We start from the raw sequence: 27,000 nt of genomic DNA, 5'->3' as shown, positions 1-27,000 counted from the left end.
CTAGCTTGAGGAGTTATTACAAAAGTGAGGAAAGTGCAGTTTAAGAGTCTAATTCACTGAATGTCCCTGTACTCTCAAAAGTAAAAAGTATTTGGCTTTCACATATATCCAGATATCACCTCTGAGAACACAGCAAAGGTCTCAGGAGACGCAGGAGTGTTTTCTATTGATCTCACACATGACACACTTTAATAGAGAAGTATTTTCAGTACAAGTTGCTATAGAGATTGTCTTGTTAAACTACATTTTGAGTAGCTTCCTTTGTATAGTTACTACATTTGGATTTCACTTCCATGAACAATCCAACAGGTTGGAACTCTTGAAACTACTGAAGTTTTTCAGCTTGTATGAAATGAAACCTCCTGCCCAGCACAAAGTTCAAATCTATCTTATTTTTTCAGGAAATACTCTGCCTGGATCCATTCTTTTTCTGCTAGAGGACTTGCCTGCATAATACTTCCAGACTCTATGTATATAAAAACCAAAGCCACCAGCTTTGTGCTAGAAAACAAAAACACAAGCACAAAATGCTAGTTTCACCTTGAAATAGTCTGAATTTTTCAAGTCTTTTACTATGGGGAGGTACTGCAGCAACTCCATGAACGTATATACACAAATGAACTTAATTAGTGCATATAATAGAGTGCCTTATTATTGAGTAAACAGAATATGCACAGAATCACAGAACCACTAGGGCTTGAAAAATCCTCCAAGATCATTGAAGCCAATTATTAACCTGGCACCACCATGTTCACCACTAAATGACATTTCCAAGAGACACATCTGCATTCCTTTTGAACATTTCCAAGGGTAGTGATTAAACCATTTCCCTTGGCAGCCTGTTCCAATTCGGTGAAGAAACTATTCCTAATATACAAATGTTTTTAAATAAGCATCATATTGAGGAATATGCAGGAGACTTGGACTGGCCCCTAGTTTCCACTTTCCTTATAATGAGCAACTTGGCAATGACAGCTTTGCAACGCTTCCCCTGTTCAGAAACACAGGTGATTGGCCAAGAAATGCTGAAATGGGGGAGGAAGGAAGGGAGAAAGGGACATGGACATGAGCATAGCCATGGACCAGCTGCTGCTGGGATACAGGGCAGGGGGGTGGTGCTGCTCTGTACTTAGAGCTCTCCAGTGGGGCAAGATGGAGATGGCTGGCTGAGAGAATGGAATCAGGCTTGAGAGGTTTGTGGTAACATGGACTTTCATTCTTCATGGATTTTTGTTTCTTCCTCCAGCCGTTCCAGCTTAAATGCCAAAGTGGAAGAGTGCGTTAAACTAAACTGTGAGCAGCCTTACGTCACTACAGCAATAATCAGCATCCCAACACCTCCTGTCACCACACCTGAAGGAGATGATAGGCCAGACTCTCCTGAGTATTCGGGAGGAAACATTGTCAGAGTATCTGCATTATAAAAGAAGGAATTATTTACAAATTAGCATAAAGACCACTTGCAAGCTGAGCTCGAGCAGTGAAAAACGAGTCATGAGGAATGAGAGAGCTGACAAAGACATCGCCCCTTGACGAGTGTGCCAGTGGCCACAGAGCAAGAGGTTCAGGAGAAACAAACTTTGTGGGTTTTGATGTCGTAGGGTGTGAAGCAAAAGGAGTTTCTTACCCCCTGTCTGAACTGACGTGTGGTGGAATCTTCTGTCACCATCCTGACTTACTATATGAGCACAATGAAATGTCCCCATTGATGCTTCTTCTTATCATGAAAGCTCTTTTTAGAAAAAAACACAAACGAAAAAATAGAAACCTATGTTCCTGCTGAATGCAAAACAACAAGAAACATTTTGATAACATGTCCTTTTTTTTCCCTGTTAATAAACCACAAACTTGTTGAAGAACTGTCAAATAATGAACAAAAACATGCTCATATGAAACATGTTTGTACTGACTGAAGGAACTACAACCATAATGCATGCTGAAATTATTTGAAGCTGTGATCTCAGTTTACTTTTGTTGTTTTTCAGATTAGGCATGATAAAATAATACTGTAGAAAGGGGCATTTCCGTGCACTTACAACAAGCTGATTGTTAATGTTCCATGGTAGTTGTACAAATAACTTCCCTTTGAAAAATGCAGTATTTCTTACTCAAACACTCATTAGTGAACTAAAGGTGTTCAGTTAGTTCAATATTTACTGTTGTTTTATCTTGCTTCCTAGGCACTGTTACAACTGCAATAAGTCATTGTACACCTGTTGTATCAGGAATCAGGATTTTTTTTAAAGTATTTTACACAACTTCATCTATACTATAAACTTCTAATGGCAAACATTTAAATAATCTTACAGCCAAACTGTGCACCACAAATTGCTATTCAGTCATTGCTCCTTTTGTTCAATGTTCTCCATTTCTCTGACACTTCATTGCCCACTCCAACATAACTGTATCATTTGGGATTTCAAGGACACTGATGAATCAACAGTCCATTCTTCCATAGACAACTTGTCTACTTCTGTATTTTCAGAACAAACTTCTTGTCACAGTTAACTGCTACAGGAGCAATCCTATTTGAATTTAAATTACCACAAATGTTTTCTGGGGATCAGTTAACACTTGTCTCCAAATGTTCCTTTCTTACATTCTGCAGCATCCAGAGTATTGGCTACATTGGAAGACACTGAAAGACATTCATTAAAAATGATGACTAAATTATTTTTGTAATTATCTGTAAACTTGCATCTTAAAACTTGTTTGAGAATTTATATTGTGTGAAAAATATTCAATTACCTAAGAACAATGATAGAATAATGGATTGAGTCCCAAAGCTATAAAAATATAATTGATTTCAATTGGAATTTGCCTACATGGGCAGGCCTAAATGCTAATATGAAGATTTTACAAGTTAAGGCTTCTTGACTTCATTTATAAAAGACATTATCAGAAACCTTTCCGATAAAAAAGTGTAATTTTTCTTCATGACAGTACATTAGATGTATCATAATGCTTCTTATATTCATGACATACCATACATCATATACATCAAATATACACAGAATATGTGCATATCAATACATACATATATACATCAAAAACACTGGATCAGAAATAATTGCATGTCTGCAAAATAAAATATGCATATAAATCAAAATGCTCAGTGCATTAGATGCCATTACAATAAATGATTAACACAGTTATTTAATAGTTTAAGTAGCGTATGTTTCAGTATAGTATTTGCTAGCATTCTACTGACCTGAAAATTTACATTAAGATACCCACTAAAAACTGAAACTTGCTGATGATACACTTTTTCTTGCACACAAATACTGGTCTTTCTCTCTACCTGTCAACAGTGAAGAGTAGATGATAGACTATCATGCTACAGTATATACACCAAAGTACAGCAACACATATTAGAATTAAACTGCAAGTAAAAAGAGTAGATAATGCCATTCATTACTCTTTTATCATATCATTTGCTTATTCTGAAATTAATGCAGTATTGGTTAAGTTGCAATTAACTTCCCAATTTTTTTTTAAATCAGAAGGGTTTACTCATTATAAACTGAGCTTCTCAATTTCTTTCAAAGATCAGAGAGCAGAGTCACGGGCTGTGCTCTGAGCCAGAGGAAGGGCACTCCTGACAGCCCTGCCTAAGTCCATTACCCAGCACTGCTCTCTTCCACCCTGCAGCAGGTCTGCTGAAGCTGGTAGGTTACATGAACTTTAATGGATTTAAAGAAGAGGCAGAACACATCAGTTTTTACTTGCATCCTACTTCTACTCATGGTTACTCATATTGGTCCCCCCCACCTTTTGCCAAAGAATTATTGATACAAAAACTGCCTTGATGTCAGCAAACTGCAACAACTTCTTTATGTCACATGGTACTTCATGACTACTTATATCAGTTAAATAATGCAAAGGGGCAGTTACCAAACCCACTTTGGTATAGACTACACACAACCCAGGAAACCAACTGACTCCATCAGGTCATGTGTCTTTTAAAAGCTCTTTATTCTCCCGTTCATAGGCTCTAGAAAAAACGCACTACAGCAATACACTTGCATAACAGTTATACCCCTGAAGCAACTTGTATTTTCATTTTTAAAATGCAGCTTAAGAGGTAATTTAGTATGATTTTTCAGAACTCCAGTCCTGTCTCCTATTTCCATATATCACACGCAAAACCATTAATTTATTCTGAATTTGGGAAATACACATTTTTTTGGTGTTTTAGGTGATTTAAATGCTGTTTTGGTAGTGAATGACTGTTGATGACTGTGTAAAATGCATCTGTACTGTACATGAAATGTAATTATTTCTGTGTATCATACAAAGAAACCAAGGTTGTTGTTTTGACAATTATGTTTGACAGTCATATATCGTATTTCAGAAGGCAGCATAATACAAGTGTTATGCTGAATAAATAGACATTTGAGGAATATTTAAATAAAACATCTGCATGCTTGAATGGGTCAACTTGGTTTTGCAATAACTTATTAATGAAACTTTTTCCCCCCTCTAATAATTTGGAAGGAACACTTAATCTGACATCAGCAAATGTCCTAGACAGTAATTCCAAGCAAGATGTGAGTTTATCTAAACCATACTAGAGCCATCAAGACCAGGATGCCACAGCTCCACTGCAGAGTTGCCCTTCTTCTGAGGGACCAGCCATCACCTTTCCCTTTCCAGCCTGCATCAGCAGAAAAAACTGGAGCATTTCCAGCAGTATGAACTCCACCTCTTTATCTGTACTTTAAAAAATGTCCCTTATGTACATCCAAAAAACCAAACTGCTCCGCTGAACTTTTCATACCTGGTATCAAATTCCCTTGATAAAATATTAGTGCACAAAGATCAAACTCTTTGCAGCTTAAGAGCAGGTAAAAACACACCATGGATCACTAATACACGGCAGCTAGGTGCAGACAATGCTGATCAACCCTGGCACACCTGATGGTTGCCTCTGCGAGGAGCTCAGTGCTCTGGATAAGGGGGAAAGGTAACAGATAACACCTGACTGTGAACAATCCCAGAGCATTTTTGACAATTGTCCTCTCATAAAATAGCTACAGAAGGCAAACTAAAAATGTGCACTTTACATTTTGAAGTCGTGGATATACTCTTGGTGGAAGAACACAAGAGAAGGCTTTCACAGCAGAGAACCCGATGGAGCCTCAGCTGCTGCAGAGAGAAGGGGGCCTTCAGAAAAGAAGCTGATCTGGAGGAGGACAAATTACTGAAGCCACAGGATCATTAAATTTTGGGTAGGGAGCATGCTTCGGAGGTCATAAGCTCTCTATGCTGGACCTGTGGCCTACCAGGGCTTTATTTTATAGCAGACTGGGAATATTTTCACCTGTTCTAGAGGAGCCATCAGCTGACAGGATATATAAACATGTGGCTAGAGAGTAGGAGTGTCAGGAGTGAACACTATACGTAGATTGGCAATGTCCAGAAATATATGGAATTACCCAGCAGCTTAGTTTCTTACCTGCCTATATCATCTAATTGTCTACTTTACAGTATCTGTGCAAAAGGAACAACTGAAGTGGGGGAGTGCTGAATAAACAGAAGTGGATATATAAAAATTCTCAAAAGTTTAGGACATCACTTTTTTTTTTTTAACAGGAAGTAGTCAATCATACACAAGTTGGAAAGTTTTAGATACAATCTCACTTCAACAATAGCATTTTGCATTAATTAAATGCAATGTTTGTGTGGGCTGACAACACTGCCAGGATGCCAGATATCCACTAAAGCCACTCTATCAGTTCCCTTCTCAGCTGGGCAGGGAAGAGAAAATATAATAAAACATTACATCTTGGGTTGGGATAAAGGCAGGGAGAGATCGCTCACTGACTTCTGTAACAGGAAAAACAGGCTTCACTTGGTGCAATTCATTACCAATCAAATCCAAATAGCAGAATAAAAAATAAAACATTTTTTCCCCATCCTTCCCTTTTTTCCAAACTCAGCTTTATTCCTGAACTCTACCTCCTCCTCCTCAGAGGTGCAGGGAGACAGGAAATGGAGTCTGTGGCCAGTTCATCATGTGTTTTCTGATGCTCCTTCATCCTCCCAGGAAGGGCACCTCATGCTTTTTACCTGCTCCAGTACGGGGAGATGGTTCTTCACAAACTTCTCGAAGGAGAGTCCTTGCCACGGACTGCATTGATTCATCCACACTGCTCCAGTGTGGATCCCCCCCAGAGTTACACACAGCTGCCATCAGACCTGCTCCAGTGGGGACTATGCACAAGGTCACAGCATCCTTCAGGCATCCACCTGCGCTGCTGTGGTGTGGGGCTCCCCACAGGCTGCAGTGGATCTCTGCTCCCACCATGGACCTCCATGGGCTGCAGGGACCCAGCCTGTTGCTCCACGGGCTGCACCACAGGCTGCAGGGGAACCACTGCTCTGGTGCCTGGAGCACCTCCTGCCCCTCCTTCTTCACTGACCTTGGTGTCTGCAGAGCAGCTCCTCTCACTCCTCTCTCCAGCTGTACTTGCTGTTGCTGCAACCACTTTTTCTGCTTCTTGAATTGCTATCCCAGAGTGTTACTCCTGTCACTGAAGGGCTTGGCCTTGGCCAGCAGTGGGTCTGTGATGGAACTAGTTGACTTCTGGCTCTTTCAGACACAGGGGAAGCTTCTCAGCTTCTCACAGAAATCACCCCATAGTCTCCCCACTACCATGCCATGCAAACCCTTAGTATTTCAATGTCCTAAGACTTTAATAATCTGAGTTTTTCTGCACAGTTTATAGAATCACAGAATATTCTGAGCTGGAAGGGACACACAAGGACCAAGTCCAACCCTTAAGTGAATGGCCCATATGAGGATTGAGTTTGAAACCTTAGCATAATTAGCACCACGCTCTGAGACCAAATACAATGCTTTCACAATAAAAACTTTAAATGCTATTCATAAATCCCTTCCTCCATATTTAACTATACAGCTGCTGTAACCAACAGCCTCTCTTTTTACAATGAATTCTTTATATATTCCCTTATATTCATATGTGCTTTTGCAAAATGAAAAGCTATAAAGGAGAAAATAGAGCTCTTTCCTTCCGAAAATCTTGTCATACAGCCTGTTGGCAGATGAATCAATACCTTATCCAAGGAACAGAAATAGTGATTTTTGCCTCCTAAAAGCATTCTCAGCCCCACAGCAACAGGCATAGTCCCATGGACTTGGTACAGTCACTGTGCTGAAGACAAAACTTGGTGCTGGCAGGAAGTGACCCCTTTTTCTGATACAGTTGCACTCCTTGAGTGCTCTCTGAAAAATGTTAAGGAACATCTCTGTAGTTGCCTGCTGCAACAAGAAAGATTTAGTTCATTACACTTCATGCTGCAGAGAACAAAAACCACACCATCCTTCTCCAAGTACTCCTGTAAAACAGAGGAAAAAAGAAAGTAAAAAAAAAAAAAAAAAAAGGAAGTAGTTTTCACTGTCTCAAGTATCTCTAAATATTCCTGTCTTGCCAGGCAGCCTCTCTCCTACACAAATTCTAAAGCTCTACAGGAAAAAAGCAGGCTCACCGCAGCCTAGCCAATTAATTTTAAGACTCTTTGAAGAAGCTCTAGAAAAACAGGCACCTCAAAGCCTGAGCAGTCAATGAAAAAAATTCTTGGAGTGCTCTAATTTACAGATGAGACCTATTTCTGAAAATGTGGTTAAATACTCAAAATAAAAATATTCTTTCCCAGAATGTAGACAGGCTCAGGATTTGGGTAGCCAAGCCCAAGTGAGGTTTTCCTGACTGCAAATGTTCATTTTTGTGGAGGCCCATAAACACCGCTTTGGGAGGTTGGTTCTGTGTCAAAGGAGGCCTCCCCAAAGCAATCTCTCTGCTGCTAAAGAAACCTGACTACACCTGAAGGTAGTGCTTCCTCAGCACCCTGACAGCTTAAAACCAAATGACCTGAGCTCTAAGTATCTCTAAATCCCCACACTACCCCCTTGCTCAGCTGGCCGATGAGCTCCAACCTGGATATAAAATACATAGGCAACCCCCCATGATAGTCCCAATAATCCTTGTATGGAAAGACTAGGAATAGTTGAAGCATGGCTAAGGGAGCTTCCACAGACACTCCTGGGGTAAAACTTTAAGGACTAAGGTTTCCTGGAAAAGGGGAATTTTATATTTATTTTTACATTACTTTTTTTTATATTACTTAACTAAAATTCCCTACATTCAGCAGTAATTCACTGCCAAATATAGCTGCGTACATGTAATCCATAATCAAGATTCCATAATTTGTGGTTTGTGTGGACCTTTTTTTTTGGTTTTTAAACAGGGGCAAATGATGACTCAATGCACTGTGTGGCACCACTGGTCGCAGTAGCACTGTGAAGCCTGGAGTTGCTCTGCACTCCCACTTTGTCAGACACCTGCTCCTGAGCATGGTAACTTCCTTAGCAGGACCTCACCTAGCTCAGGCATCGCTACCCCGGCTGAGCAGTGGGAGGGGTGGAACTCAGCTCTACCTGTGCAGCAACACCAGGCCAAGGCTTCCCAAGCAGAGCATAAGAAAGTATTCCTGACAAAGACACTCCAAGCAAAATTTTGGGATGGTCTCTCATTTTATCTTCTTTTTACCTCTCAAAATAAGTATTAGCATCTATAGAAGTACAAAAGCAGAAAGGTAATCTTGCTTGCAATAGTACCCTTGAAGTAATTATACCCCAAGCAGACTCCTGAAAAGCAAACAGCCCACACAACTGAAGAGCTTAATTTTACAAGCCCTTAAGAAGTTTTCTCAGAAGCAATTTAAAAAAAAAAAAAAATTACACTGACATTGCAGCTCCACAAACAGAGTAGGTCAAGTGGGTAAAGACAAGTCAAATTAACTCACACTAGCAGGAGGATCCCCCCAATGCCCATCCAAAGCACTCCCACTCTAGGACTAAAAATAAAAAAGCCATTATGGAATTTAAGAGAAAAGTAAGTTTATTGTCTACCAAATCACACCTTGCTTTCTTTTTTCTTTTACAAATTAAACAAATGAACTATTTTTTAAAATGTAATATTATGTAAAAAGCCCATTTGCCACAAACTACTATACTCATTGGAACAAATATATATTTCAAGAACGTGGCCAATTGTAAAAATAATCCTATGACATAGACATTGTTCATAAAAATACAGTAAAATGCACTTTCCCCACCTCAATAAATATATTTTAATCTGTTCCTGGCTGGCATTTTAAGCCACCAGAGAGCTCTTAATGAAGCAGTCAAAGTAAAATTTTTCCTCATGTACTTTTACAATTATTGCAATAGCATCCAGAACTGTAAGCATCTTTCTTGCAATCTTCTGTTTCTAGCTTCAGGGGAATCATAGACAGGAGGAAAGATTTATCTATAAAAATGTGCTACTCTCATATTGATTCCCATTTTGGAAAGAATGTTTAAAGTTTTCTTCCTTTTTACTAAAAACAGTCCACAAAACAAACTGTTTGAAAGAAGAATTCTCCAGAAAACTAAAGTCTATTGTCCATAGCAATAGTTTTGTTTTCAATCCCTGTTTAATATATTTTAAACTAAAAACCATTATGTTTGATAAAAATAGAAGTTTTAGAATATCTTTAAGAACAAAAACTAAGATAAAGGTTTTGTTAGAAAAAAGAAAATCTCGCCCTTTTTACAAATCTTGCAAATTTTAAAATCCAAGTATTAACTTGAATTGTAGCTCTGCTTTCCATGCACACATGAAAACACACAATTATACATACATAGATCCCTGATAAAGACATTTTCCAAATGGCTTATTAAAAGTCAATTTCAGCTGAAGTCACATTTTGTTTGCTCAAAGCACAGTTGTTTCTTCAGAAGATGAGTATTTCTCTTCCCCTCATGCTTCCTTATAGGTTCAGTCCATCTGTGACTGAGTCAGTGTTTTACACTTCACACAGCTTGTGACAATGAGTATTACTGTGCTCAATTGAATGAGTGCCTTTTAAAAAATGAACACACCAAATCAACTCTTTCACAGCTGAGACATGGCTAAGAGGTTGGAACAGGCTCGTCTTTCTTTGTTGGTCTCCTTCACTTCCATTCATTAGCTGGTTTCTGACACAAAAGAAGACTGGTATATTTGATGAAACAGAACAGAAGTAACAACAAACCAAAAAATCCTCTGTGACTTCGCAGATTCCTTGCATCACTTACAGCTCTTCCATTTCAAAGTGTGTAGTAAAGCTGTTTGCCATGGATGTATGTTCAAAGATCCTGGTCAGGCTTGGTTTCAGTAGCTCCATGGAATGACATGACAGCTCCTGTGAGGTATCACTCTTCAGTGCCATGATCTGATCTGCTCTGGGATCCCTTCTGTCATAGTACAGAGCCCACAGCAAGGTAATAGTGAGGATCATAGCCAGGATCTGCATGACTCCAATAGAGATTCCTAGGAATCTCAGCACTTGCAACTGCTTTGTCCCCCTCAAGAAAGTATACATTTTTTTACCGCATCCCTATAAAACAAAAATAGATTAAAAAACAGTCAGTAATATTTGGGTTGCAGTTCCAGAGGCTTAGCTCATCCTACCCACTGCTGTCTTTTCTGGCTCACAAGAATCTCTCACTTCCTTCAAACAACCCTTTGAAAATTATTTTGCCTACTTTTTAACTGCTTCCATAATTCCAACTTTAAGATTTCTCATACACAGAGACTTTATTGAAAGATATCTGTGCTACTTTTCAATTCAGAAATCCCTCAAAGTTTATGTGAATTCCTATCAACTCTCACTAATTGTTAAAGAAACTCAACTGGTTTTGTGAAGATTTAAAAAGCCATTAAAGTCCTTTTTAGGGTCTTGTTTCTCTCCTTAAATTGAAGATCTTCAAAGTTGTCAATTATTTTAAACTCTTTTAGACTTTTTCTACAGATAATACTACACTCTGAAGCTAAAACAGTATTGTAGGAAAGATCTATGGACCCGCATAACCTCATCAGAAAACATCCCATGAAAACTATGTTAAAACATTGTAAGCTGATGTTCATAGAAGTGGAATTTAGCTCTTTCCAAACCTTCAATGCAGGCTTCAATGCAGTTTGCTTACATGGCCAAAAACTACCACATAAGGTTTCAGAAAAGCTCTCAAGCCCTTGTAAGGCTGCATGGATCCACAAAGAGGCAGCAATTTTGGGAACTACTGGCTAGCAGTGCAAGCACAAGTTACAACACTTGTCGCTCAGTAAGGGTGATGTGCATCTTAGAGATGATTAAACCAAGAAGAGAGCAGCCTCTGCTACTCTACATGATGCTTATTCTCTATTCTAAGCTTTGCAGGGTTTCACAGCACAATTATCAAACATACATATCGAGGAAAATTCAGAGTAACAAACTGGATGGGCACTGGTCCCAGACACAGACATCAGGAACCCATCAAAATGGGCACTGTCTTGAAAATGTTATTTTTTGCATTTACATCCTCACTTCATATTTCTTATAGCTTTTCTACAAAAATAAAGCAATCAATCTAAATGATGGAATCTGAAGACAGGACATGATAAATAGCACTTTTCAAACACACTTAAATTCCCCAAAGTCAATTTCCCCAAAGCCAATTTCAAATGCTACAGTCCTAAAAGTATTTGATGTAAGGTCCAATTTTTGCCACACACACAGAATTCACACTGTAGTCAACAGATTTTCATTTAGGATCTAAATAAAATTAATGTACTCTATGATAATTATAGCAGAATAAATTATAGGATTTCGATGTCTTTGCTCATTTCACTGTTTCATTTTCTAAACAGCAAAAAAGACAGAAAAGGGACTAAGTATGCATTCTTTGAAATTTGAAAAGGAAAAAAAGCAACACTTTAGCAAAAGCAATGTAATTGGACTTCAGAGGAACGGCAAAACCTGTCAGGTTGGCATCTTCCTTTCTTCAACTGGAAGGCAGTTGCAGCTACATCACTTCCCAAATTTGTTGTTAATTACAGAGAAACTGGCTGCATTTTAATACTTTTAACTTAAGGAGATGAAGGTGCATGCTGGTCACAATTTAGAAATGTTCCACCACAGCAATATTCAAACTTAGTTCGTTTGTTGCCTAGAGAAAACACCCACTAACAGAGAGCAATAACATTAATGCCTCCTTCTCCTGCAGTACACAGAAACATAACTGAGAAAAATTACGCCCAATCTAGGTAGCCTTTTTTCCTCTATGCATGATGCTCTTAGAGCTCTGCTCTAATACATGTTCAAAATCAGTTTCAAAACTAAGAAAACACAGCCTGTTAACTTCACACTCATGCATTTTATTTCTGCTTATGTGACACTTTCATAGTTGGCAACCTGCAATTAAACAGTACATAAATACACTTCCCTCAGCAAAAGTTTGTCACTAAATGGGGAGTTCTTGTTGACAAATCAAATATAGTATAAAACTTTGCAGCAATCATTCAGCAGAATCAGCTTCAGATTCCTACAAAGCTACAGATAAAAGGCCTGATTAATTTGCTTTATATTTTCAGTCTTGAAATGGAAAAAAGAATGTATTTCTTATTTAGTATATATTACTGATTTACTTCATCATAGAATAAGAATCTGAACTGAAATAAGGCACTTCACTGAGCAGAAAAGATAAGCCATCATCAAACTGAACAAATCTTTTGTACACCCAAATTCTGAGTATACTCAAAAGCATATTAGAGCAAGTTGTAAAATTAAATATTAAAACAAACCAAAATTAAGACAAAATTATGTGAATTTTGAGTACACCCAAAATTATGCCAGAAACCAAAAGAAAATATTGAACATGAGCAACTAATTTTTTTAAAGATATTGATTCCCACTAATCATTTTATCTACACTGCAGCTCCCAATCACAAGATGGGCAGAGTTCCTCTTGTCCTCAGACCACAACAAACATCCAAAGGCCACATCATTATCTTCACACTTCCCCCAAAACCATGCTCTTTGTAAGGTCAGTCTGTTCATGAAACTACACCAAAGCTGAAGGTCATCAGAATAAAAGGAATTCAAGAAATTGAAAAATAGCTTTCAATATCGAACAAGGAAAATATGATTCCTGACAAAAGTACTTTCAAACAGAACTCTAAGTCACCCCTCTTTCTACAAAAATTAAATTGTGAAGGATTCCAACTTAGAATATAGAAAGTTCTGAGTTCTCAGCAAAAGGTCACAGCACAGCTACAAAAAACCACATTTATCAGTCCCAGACAAACCAAACTTCAGTTTTCTGAAATACTACAAAGAATTTTTCTGAAGTACCAGAATGGAGCTGCCAAATATTTACATAAACCAATTTTAGGCTAGTGAGGCTAATCTTATCAGGCTCCCTTTCAAACTACCAGACTATGCAAGTTTGGTTTGAATCACTTTCTAAAAAAGCTTTCTTCCTTTAGTTCTCCAAGAGAGAAGTTGGACAGATTAGTCTTGGAAGAGTAAGCTGGTTTTGCATAATACCGATAAACTTATTAGCAAGCATGCTGTAAGAGTCTGTGAGACACCCCGCAGGCAAGCACCATGGAAAGAAACATTTTGCCAACAAAATATTGTACGTATCTCAAAGAGAAATGAAGTATTTTTGTGGCTGATACTACTGAACACAGCCTGTCCCTTTTTGGAATGGATTCTGCAGTGGAGAACCAAAAATAAATTTTTTGCTAAGTGCTGAATCCATCCAAAATGCTCTGCGGTATAGTAAGGGAAGAACCATTAGAGTGCCCTTCAGATTTCTTCTGGAAAAAAAAAGCCAAGCAGCCTTTCTTTTATCAAGTGGGTCTTAACACAGCCCTTATGTCCTACGTAATAATCATCTTTGACTATTAATTTTCTCCAAATAGAATCAAAAGAACTTGACCATATGAAGTGTTAAGTGTTCTTTGAGGTTTTTTTTCTGGAATATGGCACAGGCATGAAATGCTAGGAAAAGAGGTGGCACAAGAAAACCATGCACTGTTAACATCATCAAAAACATGGAGGTAAGGAAGAAGAAAGAAGAGAAACAGGACTGGCCTACATTCCTCTGTCATAAAACTTCTGACTCCCATGTACAAAGTAAAAAACCCCCCTGTACAGGTGTTAAAACCCCCTTGTACAATACAAAAAAATTCTTCCCTCTACTTTGTAACTACTTTTACTATAATATCTAAACTTTTGTGACTTCTGCAAAGTTGGTAAATCATGTTATGGCTCAAACTCAAAATTACAGCTGTTTCCAGCTGCCTGCCAGGGTCTCAAATGTTTCTGACCAGGGCCTGGAACATCCAAAAATGTCTGAGATACATTTTGAGTTCCAACAATGCACTTTGGACACTACATTCCAATGACTGACTAATAATTCTCAGAAATTTTTGAGCTTACTGTGCTCCAAGAGCAGTTTTTCATTGAGTGACACTGCTTACATACTCCTGCCTTTTCAGGCAGGGAGCAAATGAATGTTCTACAACTTCCATATACTCCTTGGAGGCTCTTTACAACAGACTTGTCCTTATGGCATTAACAGTAGCAGCAGTATTACAAAGAACAGCCATTATTGCAGAGAGACCCACAATTTTTAGCTTTTCAAAATGTGTAAGGGAATAGTTAGAAGAAGGCTAAATAGCTTTCTCATTCAGGGACTAACACTTCTAAAGCATAAACAGTGCTGTCAGTGCTGTGAGCCTCACCAGAAGGCAAGAGAGCATGTACAAGTAGCTGGTGGGAAAAAAAAAAAAAACAATCTCTGTCACTGTCTTCAAGGTTTCTAGCACAGACTGGCCTTCTGAGGCACCTGCCTTTTCGCAGCTCTATCTTCTCTCTTCCTAGTGGAGGTATACAGCCTCCTAAAATGCATGTCTGAAAGTCCAGATTAGATTAAATAATTTCTGTTCATAGTCAATACCACACAAATCAATTTCCCCAAAACCTGATTGTTTCCTGGCAATAGCTAGTATTCATTTTGGCTTGTTTATACAGTGAATCTCCTCTGCTTCAGAGATGTTGCTCCATAGCTCCTTAACAGGAGCCATGTAACAGATTCTTATAAGAATGGGTCTAAAACAGCCTCCAAGACTGGGAGAAAACAAAATGGTTCTTTGGGTACTCTTCCATAATGCAGAGCTGCACTATCCACTGGAGAAATGTTCACGCTGCAGCATCTGAAAGCATGATCCTAAGGCCATCCTCCTCCCTGTATTACTCTAAAAGCAATCCAATTAAGAATGCACCTCTTCTCAGATCCTCACAACTACGTGATCGAGCCACTCTTTCTGTCTGCTGCTGTTGGGACTACTTGGACTACTGGTCACTCTACTGTTGCTGAATGTACAATTATAGGTCTTCTGAGATCTGCTAGCATAAAAAAATGGTGTCTAATAAAGTAGTTTTCAGAAAAAGATGACTTTAGACAATATTTGTGAGGACAGAGTTTTAGTAAAGAGCATACTTGTTTTTATAATTTTCTCCCTAAAAAAGGTAGTATCTTGCTACCATGATGACCTCCCTTATCCACTTCAAGTTCAAACAGGTCCTTGCCTTGTTTTAAGGCTTTCTTTGTAATTCTTTTTAAATGATCATAAGGTAATGTAGAAAGAGCATTTTCAGAACAAGTTCCTACACATACTCAGAGTACAACAACCGAATTACCTGCCTCCTGTAAGAGGCATGATTCCTGTTAACGAGACAGCTCTCATCTTTCAAAGGAATTATCAAAAGCATCCTTCACTGTACAATTCACTAAAGTACTCTTCCACTTACTGTGTGGAAGTTTGATGGGATGGAGGCTGGACATTATGTTACACCTAATTTTTAACTTGGATTAGAAAAAATTTGAACTCCAACCTAACCAATATAAAACAAACACTTCAAATTTTAAGTACATCTCAGGTTTTACCTGCATTGCCATTAACTTATCTCATTTCCAGGTAAGGGTAAGTGGGTGGGTTTGTTCTTCCTTCTTTTCTCCCTCTGCTTCAGCATTAGCAAATAATAACCATAAACACGTTCTACAAACACAACTACTCCACAAAAAAATTACTCTATTGCACTGCAAGTGATGAATTTGGAAAATTACTGGGTCAGGAAGAATGTACAAAACCTTCCAACATATTCCCCTTACCTCCTGATAAAGGTCACTGAGATCCTCATGATGTGCCTGCTTAGAGCATCCTGGGAACTCTCTGACACAACAGGAATCAGGTGGCCAGTCCAATTCTGTCATTTCCAGCCAGTCTGTGAAGTACACCACGCCACAACATTTAAACTGCAAAGGAAGGATTAGCCAAGATCAGTAATAATGATGCTACTTCTTCAACAGGTTAAGTAGGTAATCAAAAAACCTAGCGAAGTTCCTAATACTAACTTTCAAAATATTTACACAGAATTAAAAAGATCTATGAGTGCTTCCATGTATCTTGTTTTTCTGTACGTTGACATAAAAGCAACATGAAAAATGTCATGTAGTGACCAATGAATATTTCGGAAACAGTCAACAATACTGCTCTGTCCTTTAAATCCCAATTGATTCCTCAAAGGATGCTTCATGGAAATTGTCCTATCTCTGGATTCTCCTATCCTTACTACAAGGAACTAACACAATTTCAGGTCAAAATGGGGACTAATGAACAAGTATACCTATGGCTGAAAGGAGTAGCAGAAAAAGGTCATACTAGTGAGGACTATTCTTGCAAGGGTACAACTACAGACACATTTGTTGAAAACAGAAAAAGCACAGATTTACCTGAATATAGGAAAAACAATTAGAAGAGTAAACAAAAATGTATAGAAATCACAAATGCTGAAAGGAAAACTGAAAATGGAAGGGAAGGGTATCACATTAAAATAAATACTGCAACATAATCAACCGCAAAAATAAGAAGTTTGGCTGCAAAGCAGATGAGCTGTAATTGGCTACAAAACCCACCAGGACCAACAACCTGTCTTCTTCTCTGCAAAATACACCCCAAGATTTAAAGCCAAATGACCAGTCTCCCACATTAGCAGCTGCTTTCACACAGAAAAGGGTTAAGCGGCTGCATTAGATTTGGTTTGGCATTGGATGTGGACTTGACATGACTGAAAAGATGCTTTGCAGAAACAAGATGCTACCTTTCTCTGCCTGAATGTCCTCCAGGACCAGCCTGCATGTAAGGAATTCCCTGAGTCCTTTGATCCCGCAGGCTTGGGAACACAGCTGCCCCTCTTTACCCACTTCAGAGCCAGTCCTGTATTCCACACCACTCACTGTTCACAACCAAGCAGATCAGTGCCCAGACATGCTGGCACACACTGTGCCTTCAATTCCTCTTAAAAGTCTAACTTCTCCCTTCTTTATCACAGCTCTCATGTCTCAGTTTTTATTGGTTTGTTACTCAAACTCCTCCCAGCACTGGACTTTAAGCAAAGCTCAAACTTCAGCTCCTCACTGCAATTGCAAAGACCACCTCATTAAACATCTTTGTTCTCTTGTATCCTTCCTCCCCCCAACAAGCTCTTCTTTGCTGACCCTTTCCATCTTCCCTACCATAGTCACAACTTTGATATTAGACCAGCAAGAGGACTTGGGGAGAACAATTTCCCATCTCCCTCAGATGTTAAAAGATACAGAAGAAACAATACCAAGCTGATCGGGACTGAACCTCTGAACAGACATTAACACAGATTTTAACAGAAGAGATTTGAAATTGCAACACAGATTTGAACAGAATTGAAATTAAAATTCTGCTGACCGAAAAGGGCCACAAGTGCTTATTCAGACAAAAAGCACATACCAGGCTCATACATCCAGCATCTAAACTATTAGTAGATGGAATATAAATGAGAGTCCACCAATTAAGTAGAAACTATAAAAGAGCTTTCTCAGTTTCCCAAATCATTTATCTGGTACAGGTGCCATAAGGAAAATCTAACTTCTGAAACTTCTTCTAACTTCTAAAGGAAATTCTTCTCCCCTAGAAAAATTAAGGCTTAGTTGCTAAGTTTTATTATTACTATTCATATTATAACCACTATGATGAAACTGTAACAACTGGGAGAGGAGGCAGTATTTAATCAGCCTATACAATCAAACCAAGATACAGTACCAGTTCTATTCAAGGCAAATTGATTGTGACCATTTGATTGTATTATCTCAGGTTCAGAACAGACATAAACACTCTACCTGCATATGAAGAATTAATCAGTTTCACAGAGCACTCACATGGCCAGAGCAGGGATCTGGGAGGGGGAGGAGGGGGGTGCTGGTGTGTAACCTCTTTCTTCCAGGTTTTAGTATAAATACAGACTAACCAAGTGCTGCCAGGAAATGTTTAAATAAACAGGAAATCTGTGCAACAATGATAGATTTCAACATTTCAACAAGGGCAGCACAATGACAGGCATTTAAAGAGTTCTCTTCCTGCACGTGAGTTATATTTGGAGTTAATGGGTTTTACCTTGGGCAATTTCATGTTTCTGTAACATAATACTTCATACTATAAAAACATTTCTGAATTTTAGTAGGCTAGAGGGCAAAGCTGTGAATACACAAGGAAACTTTTTGGTTTGTTTCCCACCCCCCAGTCAAAGGAAATAAAAACCCTCATCACTTTCACAAACCTCGGCCAAAGAGACAGTGTTGGCATCTTTTTGGAAACTTCCTTTCCCATTCCTTTCCAGCTAAACATATCTTAACCATGACAGCTCCATGAAAGGAAACTAACAGAGCCTATGGGAAGGGGAGCACAGTTTAATATTAAAACAACATATAGGCACAATCATTTTACTTTACCTGCAGATTTTTAATTTTACATACATTATATCCTTTAATGCTATTGTAATCCTAAAAGATATTGGTGTCCTAACCTTACTGAAAAAGGATATAAGAATATTAGAAATTTAAATTAATCCATTAACATTCTGGTTTCAGTGTTTAAGTACCTTTAGAGCCTACAAAAACCAAAGAATTGCATATCAAGTGCTGTTAAAAGACATTACACAGTGTTTCATACCAAATGAATTTGCATTTATTCTGCCTACCCTCTTAAAGCCAAACCTTTTCACTGAGCAGGTACTCCTTTAGCTCATGAATTAACTATCATCTTACCTCCCTCTGGAAGAAATTCCAAGCATGGGTCAGCCACTGGTACCTAGGTAGGCCATAATTCGTCATCCTGGCTTTCAGTGTGATCATATCGGACCACTGCACTGGAACCTGGAGCAAGGAGAGAAAAGTGACTGACACAGTGGATCAGCAGGCTTGTGGCTCCAAACGCACAGGTTCCATCAGTACTGAGATCTTTCCAGTGCAATGACTAAATAACTGTGTACACAAACAAAACAGGAAGTGTAGCAATTTTTATGATACTAACACTTTACAAGCTTTTCTTAAAATATCAAGAAAAAGTTATTTGTGTCCTTTGCTTACAATTAATGTACACTGAAGAGCAGTTACATTTTGGAGACATTCAGGGATTATTTGGTACAATTTATTTGTATCATTACCAGATTTTTTACTTGGCATAAAACTTAGAACTGAGTCCCATCCAAGTCATCACGAATGGTGTTTGTCTGCCCTAGTTTAGGTATCCCCCTGGTGTTGCCTTAGATAATACAAATAAAAGGCAGTCAAATGGGGAAATTAATCTCAAGATAAATAATTTAAACAGAGCAGATTAAACATTCCCTTGAAATCTCAAATTTACTTCACTGTCTAAGGTGAAAAACTTTGATTTAAATGTCTAACTTCTACATATGTAAAATTAATTGAGATTAATTCTATCCCTGGAGTTTTTTCAGCCATTTTCAGGCTTTGTTTGGAGTCCTGCACACAGGTATCCTGAATGTGCTCTATTTCAGTAACTTGCTGAAGAACAGTATGAAGGAAGTGCAGACAAGGCCCTATAACTTTTTTTCCCAAATACACTCACAGCCTTATGAACATCTTTTCTTCTGAAAGGATTCCTGAAGTATTTTTCTTTCAACTGTGACAACTCAGAAGTGAGGTGCTGGAGCACTCCACTGTCTGAATACGACATCTCAGTTAAAAATTTGTTGCAAACAGAGCCAAGTGCTATGGCATGTGGCATACAGTGAAGTTATGAGTCAAAATCAAAACTTCACTTCAACTCAGCAGCATAAATTTCATTGTGCCAAAACAAAACAAGGATCTGAAGACTGCAGTCACCATTCTATGTCACCACATACCATCCATGCTGTATTTTGCTTTAATATGTCATGGTGAAAGAAACTACAATTGCAATATCAGCTGTCACTTGGATGGAAGGGGAGCCCAGCTCATCTAGCAGGCATGATTTTGCTCTCCTATTCAATTTGAAGCTAACAGTAAAGGCATTCTGTAAATAGCAACAAATGTTACCAAAGAAAAGAAAATTTGCACAGTACTTCCCAAGGAACCTGGTCTTCATTGTGCTAGATGCTCTGCAAAAATATAGAGACATCACTGCCTGCCTGAACCCCTAATACAAATAGGAACATTTGATAACATTTCATTACCACTGCTAAGTTATACTACATTTTTGATGCCCTAATAAAGCTTCATATCGTCAAGGTATCAATAAGGTCCATAAATTTAACATGCCTTTCACTTAGCAGATTTTTTGCATTGAACTCACGATGATTCACATGAAAAATATGTTAGAAGTACACTACTAAAAATATGTAAAAGCATTATCACAGAATATTTCTATCACAAACATTTACACAGGTCACTATAATAAATTTAGTTTTGTACACAATGCATTTCTCTCTCGTCTGCATTGTAAGCTAGCACTCTGCTTTCTTTGGATAATATTTGACAGTGCTACAATTAAGCTAGAATCTTTTTTTATTAACTTATTTGAGTTAAACACATTCCAAGGTTACAACAGAATACATCCAATTTCTTTGGGAAATCAAGGGAAAGCAGGAAAAAAAAATCAAGAAGCAAGAGAAGGAAATTAAAAGCAAAGTAAAACAATGTAAACCCCACTGTAGGAAAGCAATTTGAATGCTGGAGCTAAGGAGTGTGTTCGCTGCAAGAATGCCAACAGGTAAAATGTACAGGTAATAGGTACATTGATATACATCTTTCTGTCACCTATATACATGCTAGTGTGCAGTAATACATGACTGAGATGCATTTGTTTGACTATAACCAATACTCATGTGTAGACAAACAAAATCTAGAGATACTGCTTTGATTCCAGCCTAAGTTCTATAAAGCTCAGTCTGCCACTGAGATCTAATTACTCATTATTATTTTTCTACCAAAGCTTGATCAATGCCTAAATAAGCTAAGGACCCACACTGGCTTTTCAATCTTGTGGGTGGAATAAATTAGTCATGAGGCACACTACAGGCTGAGAGCTATCATGAGCTGGAAGGAAAGCTGTTTATGCAAGGACTCTTATAGCAACTTGTCCACATACCCATACCAGATAAGCAGAGGCAGTTATGTCTCAGTAACATTTCTGACAACATCACCCACACTACCTACACACCCACCTACACTAATGCCAACTGATCTCTGAAACCCACCAGGGGCTCATGTGATTTAATGCTACACTGAAACCAATATGATATCAAGACAACTCTATGGTTATAAGAGGGAACTGTCTTATCTTTATCAAGTAGGAGGAAGCACATTCTATGGAACGTTCTATGATCTGCACAGGTATGGAAGAACCACTGAAAAATAACTCTTCTCTTCAAGACTGCCACATTCCTTACGGTTTTCAGCAGCAAGAAACTTACCTAATCACATCAAGAGCAGTAGTGTTAGGACAAAGAGAATAGTAAGAAATCAGATGGAAAGAGAAAATAACAAAAAAACAACAACCAGAAAGACCCAGCCTAAACCAGTATTTCAAGAGATGTAGAATAAAAAAATACATACATACATACATATATATATATATATATATATATATATATATATAGGCAGAGAAGAAAAGAGACAAAGAAAAGAAAAAAAGAGCAACTGTGTTTGCTGTGACCCACCGCAGAAGATGCAGACATGTAATTCACTGCTGTTTCCTTTAGTGAAGGGCTGGAGGGACAGCCATGTTTCCTTCTGAAGGGAAACACCATGACCAGTGACATAACATATGGTAGGGCTATGGCAGCCTTTAACAAACTGTCCCAGGTTTGCCTTTCACTAGAACAGTAGATAACCAAAAGCTTGGGGGTCAGACTAAAACACACCATAACTTCAGGTTTTCTAACTAAATAGTGAAGGCTAAAAACCCATGTTCCAGTGCTGTGAAGGCACAGGCTTATTTCAGGCAGTTTCCACTGACAATATTTCTGTGGAACTATGCATTTTAGTTGCAATAATCATCCTTGGCAAAACCCCTGCAGAGGGCAGCTGTGCCCATAACATGAGGAATGCCTTTTGCCTGTATTCCCAATTTTAAAATGAATCAACGCAAGCTGACATTTAAAGCAAAGGAACAGTCTTAATCTCTATTATATTGGAACAGCTCCCTGGAATCTGTACTGCATGGGAATGAATTCTGATGCAAAGTCCTGCCATGTAACTTCAAATCTGCCAGAAATTCCTTTGGTCCAAGAACTATGTAAATAGCAAGAAAGCTACTTCACATCTTACTGCAATATAATTGTCATTCACTGTTGAAGAGACCATTATATTGGGCATATCTTGGCAGTTGAGAGAAAGATATTTGTCCCTCTGTTCATACAAATGTACCAGACTGAGTACAAGATGTAAGGATATAGCAGCCAGCAGCTACATTTCAGTTTAATTTGCTCAACACCTACCTATTTTCTTACATGATTGTTACAAGTCCTCAGTTTGAAAAATTAAAGATTGGTGTACTTATAAAAACTAGAGAGAGATAAAATCTCTTTATAAGTTTACAGAAGGGTGTTTTATAGTCAAGACATGTTTGGCTTAAAACTGGCATTTATAGCTTGTGGAAGCAGTGTGCACATTTTAGCAGACAGCAAGTCCTCTATGGAAAGAACATGCTGTCTGTTTACAATGCTCTTTAAAACGCAGAGAACTTTTGCGACAAAATCTTTTCAAATTATCTCGTATCCTCTCTCAAAATCCATGTTTAAGCCTGAAGTTCTAATTTACCCTCAAAAATATAAAAAAACTTCAATGACAACCTGCCTGAGCAACAGGCAATAAATTTAATTTTAACAAAAAAGTTAAGTTCTTAAATGGGGGGATAAAGGATTTGGCTCTCAAATATGGAAGGGGTAAGGAGAAACCCAGACAGGGCCCTTCCAGACAGACAAGCTCTCCCAGGAGAATTCTCTGTTTAAAATGAAGGCAATCAGTTGAAATTAAACTGTCAGAATAATGAACAGAGATAAACACTACAGCAATTAGAAAACAGCTAGCTAATGGAAAGCTTAGTTTTATTTTGCTGAAAGAATGCAGCCTCCTTTTCTGACTCACCGTTATTTCCTGCTCATAGGTCCAAACACCACAGGCCAGTTCAACGCAGAATATAACAAGCAAGCTTCCAAAATACTGCAGAAAACAGAATGGTCTTAGCTATTTTTCATCGTCTTTAAAATAAAAATATTTTTCAAAGTTTAATATTGTTAAGTCTTTCTTCAAAGTTAAAGAACATCTGAAAACATTATTAAAATTTCACATGATTTAAGACATGGAAACAAAAATACATTTTTGTAACCAAAATATAAAAGACTCTGGCAACAAACTTTATAAAAGCTAAGATCATGGGACATTACTTTCTTGAAAACAACATTCTTATCAAAGTGATTTACGTATATGAGGTCTGGTCTAACTGTATAAATATTTAGAAATTGAAATAATTTAAATACCTTTTACTATTAGAAGGTATAACCCTTGAACTATTTAAAAATAGGAAATACAAGTGTAAATGAAGAAGTACAAACCTTGGTAATGATGCTTAAGAAAAATTGGTCTCTGCAGTTATAAAGAGCATTAGTATCTTCTTCATAGCATCAACAAACCCTTTCTGAACTGCAGGATAAAGCTACATGGAATTTAAGGCTGTTTTAACTGGTGTTCCCTATTAAAAATAACCCTTTTCTCATTTGTTTAAAGCAGAAGTATACTCTCCAATGTTCTTGAGTCCAAACTTTCTTCCATGTCAGAGCTTCCCTCCGTTCTCAGTACACAAGACTTTAAAGCTACAATCTTCATGGATTTTAATTTAATTTGAAAATCAAATAAACAAAATCACAATATAAAATAAAATAGAATGAATATATAATTCCATCAGTAGGATATATGCCAAATGGCTTCTAGTTATTTCATTCTGGAATCTATTTAAGACCCAAAACATGTACTTATGGTAAGATTTTTTTTTTCTATTAATGGTTGAATAAGATGTATTTACTCAGTTTAAAACAGAGTACAAACCCAAAAATGTTAGGCTTTAACAGCCATCTACATAGCACCTTTTTCATTCACCTGAATGAAAGGTCTGGAACTGAGTAATTCAGATACCTTGACAGCTACTGATCTTGCCTTAATCTCTACTTGCTCACCAAATCTAACTCCTTGAATTAGGCATGTAGACACATACAGAGATATGTAAGAAGTGTGTGTAAAAATACTCATGTTAATTATCAGAAGAAACCTGTACCCATACCCTCCCCCTGCAAAGGTCTATCCAATAAAGATGGTACTGAAAGAAGGATTCCTGTTTTACTAGTCTTCTTCATGTTACATTGCATATTTACAGTTGTTACAGCTGAACAACACACTGCATTTCCTTACAAATCAACCCTGTAAGCACACACACGGCGCTCCAGTATAGGCCTTCAATAACCCAAATGGTCATCCTCCAAAGGTCCAAAAGAGGAAAAACATGAGTCACACATTCCAAGAACAGCGCTTTCTCTAAAAAATAATTAATGAGCTTCTATGCAATTGTATCTACTATCACTGCAGTGCCTAGTAGCTATGCAAAGGGTTCTTTAAAATACAGCAATCACAGAAATATACTTTTCTACGTATTCACTTTGGAAGCAGGAAAGAATGACACAAGCTTTAGCGCCACATGCTCTCTTAGTAAATAACTATAATAAAAAAAATGTTTAAGGGCATTGTGACTAATACCAACATTTCTGAGAGGGAGAAAAACTAAATGTTTCAATGAAAAGTACATTTCACTTCTCTGCTGTCAGAAGCAATTTCAGTGGGTTTATACTCTTAACTGAGTAACAAGCTTGGGACTGTCAGCTATCTCTGAATCTTATACAAAAATCACTGCTTGTGGTGAAAGTGATACATCTGGGAGCGTACACACGGTGTCCTCTGCAAAACTCTTAATTTGCAGTTTTTCGTAACATTTAATTAATTCATCAAGTTTAACATTTGAAACTTCTCCATCTTTCTCAGTGTGTAAGTTAATAGTACTTGTGGTAGAAGACAGAAGAGCCAAACCCAAGATTTTCTCCTATTACTGAATACAGCTCAAGATAGAAAACTGTTTAGCCAGATTCACTTATAAACCACTTCTGGCTCTGCCAGGGACTAAGCACTCCTGACTAGCTACATCTATATACATCAGGGCACTGCAGAATTAAGCTTTCTGTCCCGAGAAAGCCCATCGCTGTCCGTAACATAAAAAACAATGAGTTTAACACATGAAAGGCCATGCTCTGAATTGAGTGACTGTAGGCACACTGAACACGCACACAGGAAGTTGTTTCTCTCCACTACTGAAAGGGAGTATTATATCTCTCTCTATATCATGGTTTGCAAAACAAATACTTCTTATAGAAGTTTTTTTTTAGAAAAATATCCTCTGTTATTTAAATGCATTACCCCAAATTCCCATCTTCCAAATCTAGAAATTATTATTGGCTTCAATGCTTATTTCTTCTCCCCAGTTAAACTCCCACAAGAGTCTGAATGCTAAATGCATCTTCCTGCATTTCCATGTTTCTGATTCTTGCCAGAAACAGGGACTTGGTTCTGAAGCAGGCTTAATATTTCTTCCTGTGGGCTGTGTGGCTACATGTTGTAAAGATGAGTAATTCACTGAGGAGCACAGTTGTGTATCACACTAAAAACAGCACCAGGAAGTCCCCGATAGTGCCTTGTACAGAACATCTCCCTCAGAGTATTCTTGGCCATTACTGAGGTATTTTCTGCTGTTTCTTTGTTTCTTTCTTTTGTTCTTGGCATAGAGATGGTAAGAAAGGGAAGGCACATAAGGGAGTGAACAATTTTGCAAAGGCATCTACAAGCGATGATAAAAGCACAGTTGTGATTGTTTTAAGAACTGGAGACCAAGGCAAATCCTACAGACTTTTAGCATTTCCCTTTCGCAGGCAATTGCAAATGACTATCATTCTCTCCTTAGTCTGACTATGCAAAGTAATCAGAAAACTGGAGTGGTGCCTTGATCCTGTTACAAGCCCATCAGTTTCACTGAAGGATTTCTTCCTCCAGCAAAACTGTGAAAAACCTAAAATGTTGCTTCCTTGAGAGAAGCTGAATGACTGAAATGCTGGCAAAAAACACTCTTCAGAGAGTAATAAATCAAAGTAAAAATACTTGCCAACCTAAAAAATAAATAAAGCATTAGCCATTTACTGCTCCATATGTCATGCTTGTGGCCAAGATACTCAACTTCAGCATTCTTTCACTGCAAAATGGATGTTGTCAGTTAGCAGGAGCTGGTCTCCAGCAACCTCCTTGTTAAAACTGCTCTACTACAGGTCACAGGCTGGAAGGGAAGGAGGGAGAAGAGAGGGAGGCAGCTCTGTAAAGCAGTAGTCTTCCAACAGGAACATCACACAAGCAATTGTATTTGCAGTACTGACAGACTGCAAAGGCTTAACCAACTCTTTTTCCACCATATCAGTCCTGAAAGAGAGGTGAAAGACCTGGGAGCTCAGGAAAATCACATTCTCCTACATTTCTTGTGTAAGAGACTAAACATTCAAGAAGTGTGAATAGAAACAAAGTCATTACTGTGAAAACTAGTTTCAGCAATGCAAAGAGGCATGAAGCACCAAAGGAAAGATAGTAAAGATATTCCGTACATAATCACTAGACACTGCTCTGCTGGAATAGACTTCATGTGCTACAGCCACAAAAATGACCACAGCCAG

General features: G+C 38.0%; 2 protein-coding genes across 4 annotated transcripts in view; one reads left to right on the top strand and one right to left on the bottom strand.

Moving 5' to 3' along the window:
• KCND2 (potassium voltage-gated channel subfamily D member 2) overlaps window positions 1-4,432 on the top strand; it is a 260,183-nt gene extending 255,751 nt beyond the window's left edge. The window contains exon 7 of the mRNA XM_021553483.3: window positions 1,247-4,432. Coding sequence (XP_021409158.1) covers window positions 1,247-1,424 — 178 coding nt within the window. The 3' untranslated portion in view covers window positions 1,425-4,432. The remainder of the gene's footprint in view (window positions 1-1,246) is intronic.
• A 4,466-nt stretch (window positions 4,433-8,898) lies between these two features.
• Window positions 8,899-27,000, bottom strand: part of TSPAN12 (tetraspanin 12) — a 41,367-nt gene continuing 23,265 nt past the window's right edge. For 2 of the 3 annotated variants that reach the window (XM_021553449.2, XM_021553450.2), the window contains exons 5-8: window positions 23,336-23,410; window positions 19,013-19,120; window positions 16,049-16,192; window positions 8,899-10,446 (exon numbers count right to left, since the gene is read on the bottom strand). In XM_021553449.2, the coding sequence (XP_021409124.1) occupies window positions 10,141-10,446; window positions 16,049-16,192; window positions 19,013-19,120; window positions 23,336-23,410 (633 nt within the window). In that variant the 3' untranslated portion in view covers window positions 8,899-10,140. The remainder of the gene's footprint in view (window positions 10,447-16,048; window positions 16,193-19,012; window positions 19,121-23,335; window positions 23,411-27,000) is intronic. The other variant, XM_077783437.1, reaches the window with a different exon arrangement.

The sequence above is a fragment of the Lonchura striata genome, chromosome 5 (assembly GCF_046129695.1).
Source record: "Lonchura striata isolate bLonStr1 chromosome 5, bLonStr1.mat, whole genome shotgun sequence".
NCBI lineage: Eukaryota > Metazoa > Chordata > Aves > Passeriformes > Estrildidae > Lonchura > Lonchura striata.
The sequence above is the reverse complement of the archived record's forward strand: the minus strand, read 5'-3'. Positions and strand labels throughout refer to the sequence as shown.